This window comes from Chrysemys picta, chromosome 1 (genome assembly GCF_011386835.1).
Source record: "Chrysemys picta bellii isolate R12L10 chromosome 1, ASM1138683v2, whole genome shotgun sequence".
Taxonomy (NCBI): Eukaryota; Metazoa; Chordata; order Testudines; family Emydidae; genus Chrysemys; species Chrysemys picta.
This window is the reverse complement of record NC_088791.1, coordinates 231,179,685-231,192,785: the sequence shown is the minus strand read 5'-3', so window position 1 is coordinate 231,192,785 and position 13,101 is coordinate 231,179,685. Positions and strand designations below refer to the sequence as shown.

Here is a 13,101-nt window from a genome sequence, read left to right as displayed (position 1 = left end):
GTTGCTTCCTGCCACTGTCTGAACTTACAAGACAGCATGCTGAGACACTCTCTGTCCCCCAAAACACACTGTCTCTCCCACCCCTCCACACACACACACACACACCTCTGTCACACACACTGCTCCCCCCTCCCCACTTCAGTTGAAAAGCAGCTGGAAATGTAGTAGGATGCACATGGAAAATGGAATTGGGAAACCTGCATCATGTGATGCTGTGCCTGCCCCATGAGGCATTGCAAACCCTTCCCAAAGCACCTTGCGGCCAGTGGGATAGCTACCACAATGCACTGCTCTCTTTGCCGTTGCAAGAGCTGCTAATGTGGATGCGCTCCAGCGTCACAAGAAGCACAGTGTGGACATGCAACAGCGTTTTAATTCCAGCGGTTTAATAAAAGTGGTATAACTTGTTGCGCAGAAACTTGCCAGTGCAGACATACCCTAAAAAAACACCCCACAAGATGAAAAACCCTTACCTGGTTTGCAAATACCTGATATTTTGCTTAACAATATGTTAATCTTTTCATCATTCAAGTCATGTAGAATTAGTGAAAGGATGTAAAGATCTGCTTCTGGAAGATTATCTTTGAAGAAGTCACCTGTTAGAAAATGTATATTTGGTATGATACAATTCTATAAAGCAAAGTGAAAGATATTTAGGGGAATATGTATGTTTATTTATAGTTGGATGTAGTTTAGTGATGCAGAACATGCAAGGTAAGATAATTTCAGTGTCAGTTTAGTTTTAATGTACATTTGATTTTGAACTTTCTTTTGCTCCAATTAGCAAGTCCATGAAAAGTTTTAGAAACAAGGAGGGGAACCAGAGCTTGCATCCTAAAAAAACCAGGGAGCCAGTAGAGGTGATGGGGACAGGTTTTTCTGTATGCAACTTCCTACATTTGCTGGAATTCAGAACTCAGAACTGGTGAGCCAAAGTAAAGGAAGTTTCAATAGTTAAGAAGACATGAAGTCATGAATAAAGACTTCAGCACTGGTTATGCACTGTGCTACACATCTAATATTTTGATTTGCAGTTACAGAAGACATGGTGAGAGAAGGACAATTCATGTCAAGTAGGGTTACCATATTTCTGCAAGCAAAAAAGAGGACGGGAGGAGCCCCGCCCTAGCCCCGCCTCTGCCCCTCCCACTTCCCGCCCCCCCAGAACCCCCAACCCTCCCCCCGTTCCTTGTCCCCTGACTGCCCCCTCCTGGGACCCCTGCCCCTAACTGCCCCCCGGGACTCCACTCCCTATCTAAGCCTCCTTGCCTCTTGTCCCCTGACTGCCCCAACCCTTATCCACACCCCCACCCCCAGACAGACCCCTGGGACTCCCACGCCCCATCCAACCACTCCCCACCCCCTGACAGCCCCCCCCAGAACTCCCAACCCATCTAAACCCCTCTGCTCCCTGTCCCCTGACTGCTCCGATCCCTCTCCACACTCCTGCCCCCTGACAGCCCCCCCAGAACTCCCAACCCATCTAAACCCCTCTGCTCCCTGTCCCCTGACTGCTCCGATCCCTCTCCCCACTCCTGCCCCCTGACAGCTCCCCCCCAGAACTCCCAGCCCCCTACCCCCCGCTCCTTGTCCCCTGACTGCCCCCTCCTGGGACCCCTGCTCCTAACTGCCCTCCAGAACCCCACCCCCTACCTAAGACTCCCTGTTCCTTGTCCCCTAACTGCCCCCTCCTAAGACACCCCCCCCCAACTGCCCCCCAGGACCCTACCCCCTACCTGTACCCTGACTGCCCAAAACTTTCTCCACTCCCCTCCAAAAGCCCCCCCCCCGTTTCTTGACTGCCCCCTCCAGAACCTCCCTGTCCCTTCTCCTGCCCCCCCTTACCCTGCTGCTCAGAACAGGGTGTTGGGCTCTGTGCCAGCCGGACACATGGCTGAGCTCCCCTGCACAACACAAAACCCGGTCCCTGGCCCTGCACAGGGCTGCCGGAGCGGGCTGCAGGAGGAGGAGCTGCCGGCCGGCTCAGAATGCAGGGGGGGGGGGGTGGGAGGAGGAAGCTGCTCCGGAGTCCAGCCCGGGACTTTCCTGCAGCCCTCCCAGCCGCTCGCTCTGCTCTGCCAGGGGAGGGGGAAATCCTGGACATTGTGAGTGCTTTACAAATTCCCCCCGGACGCTATTTTTAGCACACAAAAGGAGGACATGTCCGGGTAAATCCGGACGAATGGTAACCCTAATGTGAAGAATACTGTAAAGTTTATGAACCGTGTAGAAGCCTGAGTCAAGAAGTGAAATGGAATTGTGATGGTAATGGAAGTATCCTCAAGCAAGTTAATACGGCATACACAGGAGGAGTGTCCAGTCAGGCCCCTCACTGGTGTCACTTAAGCCATGTCTCCTCAGTCCACCACTATTTTCCACTCTCACCCAGTCTCTTTTTACCCTGCTGTCTTATGAGGAAATGAAGGAACATGCAAGGACCCAAGACTTTCACTCAACATGGAGGATTCTGCCTTGTGCTTAACCTGGTTTGCCCCCAGACATAGCTTCTGCTTACACTTTCGCTGGAGCAGACCAGTGTGTTCTGTCCATGCTGCACAGTGAACCAGGACTGGCAGCCTAATAGTTAGTTACCTGCTGTGAACATCACTGGAGTTATGTGCTGTCCTGAAGGCTGAAAGCAAGAGACATTTGCAATGACGTCTGGAAGGTCAAATACAGTTACCTTTAGGATTGGGTATTTTTGTACTAGTTCATGGGCCAGAACTCCAGTGCAACCTGTAGTAAGTAAAAAATAACTAAATGAACCTTTTCCTTTGTATCTGCAGACATTTTAAAAGTTCATATTGTACCTTACCCGACTACAACAGCACTAAGTTAAGGATGGGGTGGCCAAGAGACTCTACAGGGGACATGGGAGCTAGTGTTGCCTCGTGGGCACAGGTCTGGAGTCTGACTAAGGAGGACTAGGTTCTATTCTTGGCTTTACCACTAGCCTGCTGGATCTATGTGGGCAAGTCACTTACTGACTCCGTGCCTCAGTTTCCCCGAGATTAATGACATTGACCTCCTATGTAATCTATGGATGCAGAGCTAGGCATTATTATTACTGCAAGGTAATTCTTGTATAGTTTGAATAGTGCTCCTGTTGGGGGGCACAGGATGCAAGGAAAGGAGTAGGAGCTCCAAGCTCTGTGGAGGTTCACTGGTAAAAGCAGTTCCAACTGTGGAGTGTGCTGGTCCCTATGTGCTGTCCATCCTCCCACCCCAGGGGCAGCACAATTCTCTCAGGAGCTCTCTTTTACGCAGTCTTTTGCCTGCATAATACACCCTCTCTGTGGAGGTGCAGGCAGAGCTAGCAATAGCATTAACTCCATGCTGATTCCTACAGACAGTGTGCCCTGGAGAATGGCGGTTCTCCAATTGGATCCCTTTGAGGACTGGAATTGGAACATTGCAGTGCTAAACTACAAAACAATACCAAATACTTGTGGGGGGCATCTTGGATTTTTATCCAATTAGAGATTTTGTGTCTGAAAGTTTTTAAATTTTCTAAATTCAATTACAATTTTAACTCTAATCCAGGGATCGGCAACCTTTGGCACGCGGCCCACCAGGCCAGGCCGGTTTGTTTACCTGCCGTGTCTGCAGGTTCGGCCGATCGCGGCTCTCACTGGCCGCGGTTCGCCACTCCAGGCCAATGGGGGCTGTGGGAAGTGGCGGCCAGCACATCCCTTGGCCCGCGCCGCTTCCCACAACTCCCATTGGCCTGGAGCGGTGAACTGCGGCCAGTGGGAGCCGCAATCGGCCAAACCTGCAGATGCGGCAGGTAAGCAAACTGGCCCGGCCCGCCAGGCAGCTTACCCTGGCGTGCTGTGTGCCAAAGGTTGCCGATCCCTGCTTTAATCAGTTTAATATTTAGCACTTCCATAGTGCTTTTCCAAGTTCTTTACACAGGTGGATAAGCATTTTACAAGTGACCAAGGTCAAGATTTTCAATAGTGATTAGTGATTTTGGGTGTCCAATATAAGACACCTGAAAGGGCCCTGGATTTCAGAAAATGCTCTGTAAACCCTCTGTAAAACAGGCCCCTTTAAAATAACTCAAGTTTCGCACCAAAAATAGAGGCATCCAAACATCAATCATTTCTGAAAATCTTGACATAATTAACATGTGAAGATCACAAAGTAAGACAATGGCAGAACTAGAAATGGAATTCCCAGTCCCAACTACTGAACCACATTGCTTCTCCTGGGGGGAAAACCCCTCCCCCACTTAACAGCCATACTCAAAGTAAATTAACAGTATTTTAAGCTAGTGTACTTCCATTTAACTTCATTTTAGCTTTCTATCAAAGCTAATAACAGCAGAAAATTTACCAGTTAGAGAGCAACAATTGTAATTTTTTATTAGTTTTTCTTAAAACTATTATGTAAGTATATTTCATTAATTTGTATACAAGTCAGTCTAGTAGCAATACCTCCCAAATCACAGACAGATCTAAACGGTGAAAGATCAAAAGCTGTTGCCACGTCTCTTGCTGTCAATTTGGCAAGGTTATGCATGGCAGTCATGAAACGCTGCTTTGCCTCCACACTGTGATAACAGGAATCCTTAAAAACAGAATACAAAGATTTTATTTATGCACTTAATTTATTGTGATTTAAACAACTGAAAAGATGCCTATCCAAGGGTCTCGGTGCTCTACCACACCATTAATACCATAACTCAATCTATGGTATTTGCCATTGTTGTTGTAGCTGCATTGGTCCCAGAATATGAGAGTGACAAGGTGGGTGAGGTAATATCTTTTATCGGACTAAGTTTTGTAGGTGAAAGGGACAAGCCTTCAAGTTACACAGAGCTCTTCTTCAGGTCAGGGAAATGTATGCAGAGTGTCACAGCTAAATACAAGATTGTATTTAGATTGGAACAGATTGTTTAGCAAAAGTAGTTAACACATTTCTGGTCATAGATTTCCATCACAACTTCAGCAACCACCACCCATCCATCAAACTCTCTAGAACATTCCTGCACCTGCATCAACTTGGACACCACGATCAGCTTCAACAATGGAACCCTACAGACAGAAACCCACAAGAAACCCACGATCACTGCACTTACCTTCACAGATCCAGTAATCACCTCAAACACACCAAGAAATTGGTTATCTACAGCCAGGTACTCAGATACCACAGAATGTGCTCCGAGGAGAAAGTCCGGGATACACACCTTAACACACTTAAGGATGCCTTCACCAAATAATGACATTCCACCAGGGAAGTAGATTGCATCATAGAAGAGGCCACCCAAATACCCTAAAAGAACCTGCTTCAATACAGAAGTAAAAAAAGCCTCTAGCCTCACACCCCTAGTTCTCACCTATCACCACACACTGGAACTCATAGGGGGTATCAATTATAGCCCACACTAAACATCAGAAACAAGCTCCCCATACACCAGTACCCACCAACTCAAAGTGGCAACAGACTCTTCCAGAACAACAGGTGTAAAACCTGCAGCCATACCTCCATTGCTACCATGATCAATACCCCCACAACACACCTTTCAACATCCATGGGTCCTACACATGCCTATCACAACATGTGGTTTACCTCAACCAGTGCACTAAATGCCCCAACAACAACCAGACAATCACCAACTCTCAAATGAACTCACACAGAAAAAAGCCAAAAACACCTTAACACCAGTGGGTGAACACTTTTCACAGAACAAATCACTCCATATCTGACTTCTCAGTCCTTATCCTCAAAAGGGACCTGCATAACACCTTGAAAAACATGAGCCTGGGAGCTTAAATTCATAACTTTGCTATACCTAAAAAATCATTGTCTTAATCATCGTCATTGGCTTATTACAACAATTTGTAACCCCCCTTTTTTGTCATATGACTGCAGAGGTGTTAACTGCTCACTTCACTTTGAATGGTCTCTTATAATAGATTGTTTAGCTTAAGTAGTTAACATCTGTTACATGTTGTATTTAGCTGTGACACACTGAGTACCTTTCCCAGACCTGAAGAAGAGCTCAGTGTAGCTCGAAAGCTTCTCTCTTTCACTAACTGAAGTTGTCCAATAAAAGATATTACCTCACCCAGCCTGTCTCTCTATTAACTCAATCTAAGCAGATTTTAAATGATCAATTCAATAGGAACTAGCCAGCCAGCCACCTACAAATCCTTTCCTCCCCTTCATCATTGTGGGAAGCATACCCTCAGCCCACTCTAAAAACCTGATCAAACAAATTTTTTTCCAGCATGCTAGGAAGGTTACCAAATGCCGATTATTTTGGACCAAGCTCCAGAGTTCTGGAGACCTTCCAAAAAACGACCTGCCAACTGCCCCCTCTTTTATAACGATGGGAATCCAGCTTGAGCACCCCTGCTGGCTGGAGCCAGGGCAGTATGGCACAGAGAAAGTGGCAATCCATCAGGGGATAACAAAATGCTTTCTTTAACCAGTTATACCTGTGGCATATGCATTTATATAATAATTAAGCTCCATTCAAGAGAGCTAGGGGTCCGTTTATACTGTAAACTTATTCTGAGAGAAAGGAGTGAATCTTTGCTTCTAAATTGTTTTTGGGTTGTGTTTTTTCCTGCTATGTTTCCTAATTGTTTTCATTGAATGCTGACATTTATTTATATCTATAATTCTTTGTCAGCAGGAACTTCTTAGCAGGCATTATGTAACTGGAAGTTATATAAAGAAAAGAAATGGCTTCTTAACAGATTGCTTTCCTGGGCTCCAGCAGTGATTTTCAGTGCAGAGCAGAGTATATTTTTGTATTAATCTGTAATTTCAGAGAGGCTAACTGGCTGAGCGAAAGGAGGGAGGAAAAAAATGGACCCATTTGAAGAAGCGAGTGTGTTCCACCCTCTCAACTGAGAAGAGACACAGAGAAAAGATGGTAGTGTAGATGGAAGTAGACTACTGATCATGCTAGAGCAGTGTTTCTCGAACTGGGGTCGCCGCTTGCGTAGGGAAAGCCCCTGGCAGGCCGGACCGGTTTGTTTACCTGCCCCATCCGATCGCAGCTCCCACTGGCCGCAGTTCACCGCTGCAGGCCAATGGGAACTGCTGGAAGCGGCGCGGGCTGAGCGACTTACTGGCCGCCACTTCTAGCAGCTCCCATTGGCCTGCAGCGGCAAACCGTGGCCAGTGGGAGCCGTGATCGGCCGGACCTGCGGAAGGGGCAGGTAAACAAACTGGCCCAGCCTGCCAGGGGCTTTCCCTACACAAGCGGCGACCCCAGTTTGAGAAACACTGTGCTAGAAAAAGGCAGCTAAAGTGTGTGGAGAAAGCCCAAAGAGTTTGGAAAACCTAGAAGGTAGTTTGCAATGGAATTCTGGGCCATCTAAGCAGGAATACAATCTCCCTTCCTGAGGCAGAGAGAAGTTTGGCTATAGCATTCCTGATTCCCTGAAGTTTGGAAAAAAGAGGAATTTGGGAAGACTATAATAAAGATAAATAAATGCCTAGTAGATAGAGACTCACTGTGAGACCGTAACTGAGTCACTTACCCTATGTATGCCACAGTTTGTGCAACTGTAAAATGGGAATACTTACCTAAATGATGCTGACAGCATTGATTAGCTAATGCTTATAAAAAAGTTTCTTGGGTGAGAGGAGCTAGTCCATGATTTTTAAAAATGTGCCAAAGCCTCTCACAATCCCTCTAAGCACAACTACATAAATGTTACACACAGAACAAGAGTAACTGACTGATGTGAAAGTAAACAGACTCAAGTATCAGAGGGGTAGCCGTGTTAGTCTGAATCTGTAAAAAGCAAGGGAGTCTTAAAGGTGCCACAGGACCCTAACAAAAGTATTGGGAGCATAAGCTTTCGTGGGTAAGAACCTCACTTCTTCAGATGCAAGTAATGGAAATCTCATGCAGGTGAGATTTTGACGGTCACGGAACATGGAAACCCTAACATCACCTGCCAGGAGATTCCACTACTGTAGTCTGGAGCCCAACAGCTCTGCCTTACTCTTGGGTAGTTCCAAATCCCTGACAAGGTCATTCAGTTCACCTTGTGTTATGAGGTGTGGTTCAGAAGAGGAGGATGGGAGAAAATGTGGGTCCTGTGACATTGATGGTTCAGGACCAGAAGTTTCATTCTCTTCCTCTTCTGACTCAAGTGAGAATGATTCTGGTGCATCAGGAACCGGCAGTCCTTCTCCGTGGGGTACTGGGCGTATAGCTGATGGAATGTTTGGATAATGCACAGTCCACTTTTTCTTCTTTGACACACCTTTCCCAACTGGAGGCACCATGCAGAAGTAACCATTGCTGGTATGATCTGTTGGCTCTCTCCAAATCATTGGCACTGCAAAAGGCATAGATTTCCTTTTCCTGTTCAACCACTGGCGAAAATTTGTTGCACAAGTGTTGCAGCATATGTATGGGGCCCATCTCTTGTCCTGATCTCCAATTTTGCAGCCAAAATAAAGGTGATAGGCTTTCTTAACCATAGTGGTTATACTGCGCTTTTGTGATGCAAAAGTCACTTCACAACAAATATAGCAGAAGTTATCTGCACTGTTCACACAAGTACGAGGCATCTCTGCTCACTTTGGCTAAACAGAAATGTTTCCCTTTGCAAAATCAAACACTGACAAATAAGGGAGCACGACACTGTATGATTTCTAGACCTGATATAAGGCCATTTGTTCAGCAGAGTGATGGAAGCTTTGTTATGATTGCATCATCCATGACTTCTAGGAATAACATGATGCGATTCATATCATGTATGACGCAATACCAGCTTCAGATTGCATCATTCATTGTTTTGCCTAAAAAGCAAGTACTGTCCAAACCCAGTCATAGATTTATTCATAGATCCAGTCAAAGATGCATTTTAGTCATTTCTGGTTTAAATTGAGATCCCTTCCCTTTATAACTCATTTATCCTCTGCCATTCCCAAGTCAAGGGTCGTATATTCTGACCCAATAGCATATCTTGAAAACTAGAGCCAATCAACAATTTTAAGCATCATTTTCGTTCTCAGTGACCCAGAATTAGTAAAGTTTGACTACATTTATTTCAGAAGCATTTTGGCTGTAGAGCAGTGTAATCTGTGTGATGACATGCTCAATCTACAATTCTCATTAGTCAATTTTTCTGGGCCCTATGGTTTTTCCAACTTGATAATGATTTCCTGTTCTTCAGTGCACAAGTAGCATAAAGACAAAATAAGGACCAGAGTCTGCATTACCTGAAACAAGTCCTCTGTTTCCTTTCCAAAAGCCTGATGGGTCTGCATGGTCCCCTCTTTGACAGCAGCCTCCAGGTGTGTAAAGAGATGCCAAAGGCGGTCATTACAGTGGATAATGTAGCCATGAAGTGAATATTCTCTGTCTGACACGAGATATGTGTTCGCTGAATCTGTATTACTGTAACCTTAAGGGGTGAAAAAAAACATGTTAACTAGTTTGTTGCAGTGTTGTAGCAGCAGCCATGTAACTAGTGACTAGTTTTGCTATACAAATGAGTATAATTTTCAGTTAAATGTTTGCGGTAAGATTCTCCTCTGGTGTAGTATGGACAGCTCCACTGATTCCAGCAGATTTACACCAGCTGAATACCTGCCTCTTGATCTGCAACATGTTTAATTAAAAAAAAAATCAAATTACATTTGCTTTGTTCAGTCTGTAGACACTGTCCAGTTGATTTGCATAGCCATACGTTATCTACATCACAGCAAGTTCAACACAAAAGAGCATTTTGCAGTTAAGATACCAAAGAATAGATTTAGATGTTCTTTCTTTTCATGTTACAGATGTGACACAAACCAGAAGTTATTACTGAGAAAAGCCCACCTCCCTACTCATAATGTGTCTCAGTGATTGTGAAATTAAAAGTGCTCTCTTATTTTAATTGGATTTTAAAAGCCAATAAGTAACGTGTATTAGTAGTAGTGGTGGTGAATATTTATTTTATGACAAGACTCAAAGGCCCCAATCAGGATTGGAGTGTTACTGTACGAGGTGCTGTACAAGTATAGGGTATGTCTATCCTACAAACCTAAGTTGACCTATATTAGATCAATTTACAGCCACTGCAGTAATTACTGTGGTGGTGCATGTCCACACTACCGTCCTTGGGTCAGCGGTGTGCTGCCACACAGGCTCCCGGAAGCGGGAGAAGCCACCCAGGGATTCTCCCCATTCCCTGTGATACACTTGCCTTTGAATCTTATTCCTCTCCTTTCCCCAATGTTCTTAATTCATATGCATTTAAGCCTCTCTCGATCTGCATTCTTCCTTTAGGGCTTTGTTCTTAACAAAAAAAAACAGTTGGTAAGTTGCTCCAGGGTTTCCTTTGCTGGGCACCTTTTCATCATCTTTAAAAGGTTTATTACTAAGTGATGTGTATCTGGGAGCTTAAAATTATGTAGTGCAGATTGAAAAGGGAAGGCCGAGCTTCTTAATTGTTCCATCACCTGTTTGTATCTTAAAATATTGGCAATTAAAAGTTGCAATAGTTGACTGTTGTCCAGTTTCAGTGCCACATTCTGAAAGTCTTCTCTCCGTCACATCCATGGCTACACTACTGCAATCAGTGGTTCTGCACTAATGTAAACTCAGGGCAAAATTTGTCCCTTGTTGTTTGGCCCACACTGAGACAGCAGCAGGAAGGAGCAGAGGCAGCCAAAGCAGGAACTGCTGCACCGGGGCAAAGGGAGGGAGGGTGGTAAAATGCAACACAGCCAGGGCCATCCCTCCTCCCAATATCCTCCTGGATCCAGAACTGTGCAGAGGAAACCTCTCCTCCCTCTTCTGGGAGCAAATGGCTTTGGAGGAAAACTGCAGAGTGAAGCCAGCCAGACACCCCAGCTGGCAGGGGCAGAAGCAGCCACAGCAAAAAGGGATCTCTGGACATCCAGAGGATGGTTCTACATTTTGACTTGACTGTCTCTGCCCTGTGCTGACTGGGTGTTTACTCTAACATGGCCTCTCCTCCTCCCCCTCCCTAACAGTCTATTCACCTCAACTTCACTCCACACTTGCCTCTCTTCTCCTCTGCTCCATCCCCTAAGCTCCCCTTCCCTTTTCCACTGAGCTGATCCCCTCAGCTCAACGACCCATTGGCTTGGGGGAACTTTGATTTGACTTTGATCCCCTTCCAACTAAACCTACACACCCCTCAAAAAAAGTCATGGAACTAACATGCCATTTGCTGCCTTCACATAGCTTGTTGTTAGACCCCCATACTGTGTCTGTCTTATTTGTTTAGATTTCAAGTGCTTTGAGGTTACTTCTCTGTGTTTGCACAGCACAATGAGGCCCTGATCTTCAATGGTTCATAAGCAGTACCATAATAAAAATGATTAATAATAATACTTAATAATTAATAATAGTTTAATTTGACAAGGACTAGTAATGGAAGTTTCCTGTACAGCCCCAGTGAACAGTGGACAATAATATATTAGAAGTTCCTTCTTCCATCTCTCCCGGTCCCCCTACACGTGAATTGTTTTACAGTAAAAGTCACCTTGATGGGTTTTCTCCAGCAATCCAAGAGAAGCACAAGCATCGAGCAGTCTTTCTGTTCCACACACAGAGGCTTCTATCTTATTGGCAACATCCACAGCCTTCAGTATACATTTATCTTTCAGAAGATCAAACACTTTCAGTTTAGAGGCCACAAACAAAGCCTGTATATATGAAATATGCATTAGTGAGTTAAATTAAAAATTACTACAACTAAAAAAATAACACACGCTTGTTTTAAAACAAAAGTATAAACATTCTGGAAAGCTTTGAATTAAGAATGAATTAAGTTCAGAGTATAGTAGTTGTGTGAAGGCAAAACCATGCCATAAAGAACTTAAGAACTACTTGAGTCTGTTGAATTTTTTTCTGCAAAAAATTTCAGTTCAGCCCTGTTACTTCTAGGACAGTTTGTTCCTGGCATCAAACGAGAGATGTCAGCATCTTTGCCATGGTAACAATGTTAGGTGAAAAAAAAATTACTGGTTAAAGCTTGAAAGAACCTGGTTTTGTGCCTTAGACTCTTATTCATCAGGATACTTAAGCACATGACTAGATTTAAGCATGCTTCATAAGGTCAGCATGTGTTTAAGTATGCTTTGGAATTGGAGCCATAGAGAAAACACATCAAATCTAATTTGAGTTGATTTTCCTAAGAAAATAATTTGAAATTTCTTCTTCAAATTTCTTCTTTTTTATTTTAATAGCTATAATTCATTCCATACTAATTTTCTAAAAACAAAACAAAAACAACAAAAAACCACAAGCACATATAGCTGTGTGCCTTGAACACCTTAACTAAACTTATACAGTACATGCTTGTATTGGAGAGGAATTTTCATATTATGCAACAATATGCACCTTCATAGCTGAGATTAGGTTGCAATACTGTTCCTTCAATTAATAGTGTTTCTGAGGAACTATAAAAGAAAAAAAAAATCAACATAGAGTGGAGAGGGAAGAAAAGAGTTGAAACTGTTAAAAATCAGATGGAAAAATTGCAGCTGAAATTTAGGGGTTTCATATTTGTGATTTTTATATTTAAAATGTTTGCTATTTTGGGGGTGAAGGTGGGATATACAATTGAGATGGTCTCCAAGATGCCACAAAAATTAACATGCCTGCCTAAATTTAACAATATGATTCTTGTTGTTAATGCATGTTCCAAATCATTACTGCATTCAGAAATGTACACTGTTTTGTAAAAAATGTTATTAGGTTTAACCAGAGAGAGGGGAATGTTCTAGTGAGCACAGCAGGTGTTTAAACAGTTTCTTTGTAGTAGTGGAAGATGATTAATGGCCAGCTCAAGGCCTCTGAGTTGTAAGTCAGCACTGAAAATTAGGTCATTGGCATAAGGTTAGCAAATAGAGACAGTATTTATATCATAATAGCACCCAAAGGTCCCATTCAAGATGTGTTGGGTCCTGTATAGCTACAGAGGAACCAAACCAAACCAAATTTAAGCCTGAACTTTCATTGACCTCACTGAGTGCAGGACCAAGCAAAAAGTTCCTGGGCATCATTTTAATAAAGATGATTATTAGGTTTTTCTTGCTTGTAGTTGATTTTAGCCTGCATTGTGAGGGCTCTGAACCCACATAAAGGTCAAATTAAATTGA

At 44.0% G+C, this 13,101-nt stretch overlaps 1 protein-coding gene across 7 annotated transcripts in view; it reads right to left on the bottom strand.

Annotated features, from left to right (window-relative positions):
- The window catches only part of ASMTL (acetylserotonin O-methyltransferase like), a 56,150-nt gene that overhangs the window by 12,318 nt on the left and 30,731 nt on the right, over positions 1 to 13,101 (bottom strand). For 4 of the 7 annotated variants that reach the window (XM_008167396.4, XM_042845648.2, XM_042845650.2 and 1 more), the window contains 5 exons: positions 11,481 to 11,643; positions 9,202 to 9,386; positions 4,440 to 4,572; positions 2,593 to 2,736; positions 474 to 596 (listed from right to left, as the gene is read on the bottom strand). In XM_008167396.4, the coding sequence (XP_008165618.1) occupies positions 474 to 596; positions 2,593 to 2,736; positions 4,440 to 4,572; positions 9,202 to 9,386; positions 11,481 to 11,643 (748 nt within the window). The remainder of the gene's footprint in view (positions 1 to 473; positions 597 to 2,592; positions 2,737 to 4,439; positions 4,573 to 9,201; positions 9,387 to 11,480; positions 11,644 to 13,101) is intronic. The other 3 variants (XM_042845649.2, XM_065580787.1, XM_065580788.1) reach the window with 1 other exon arrangement.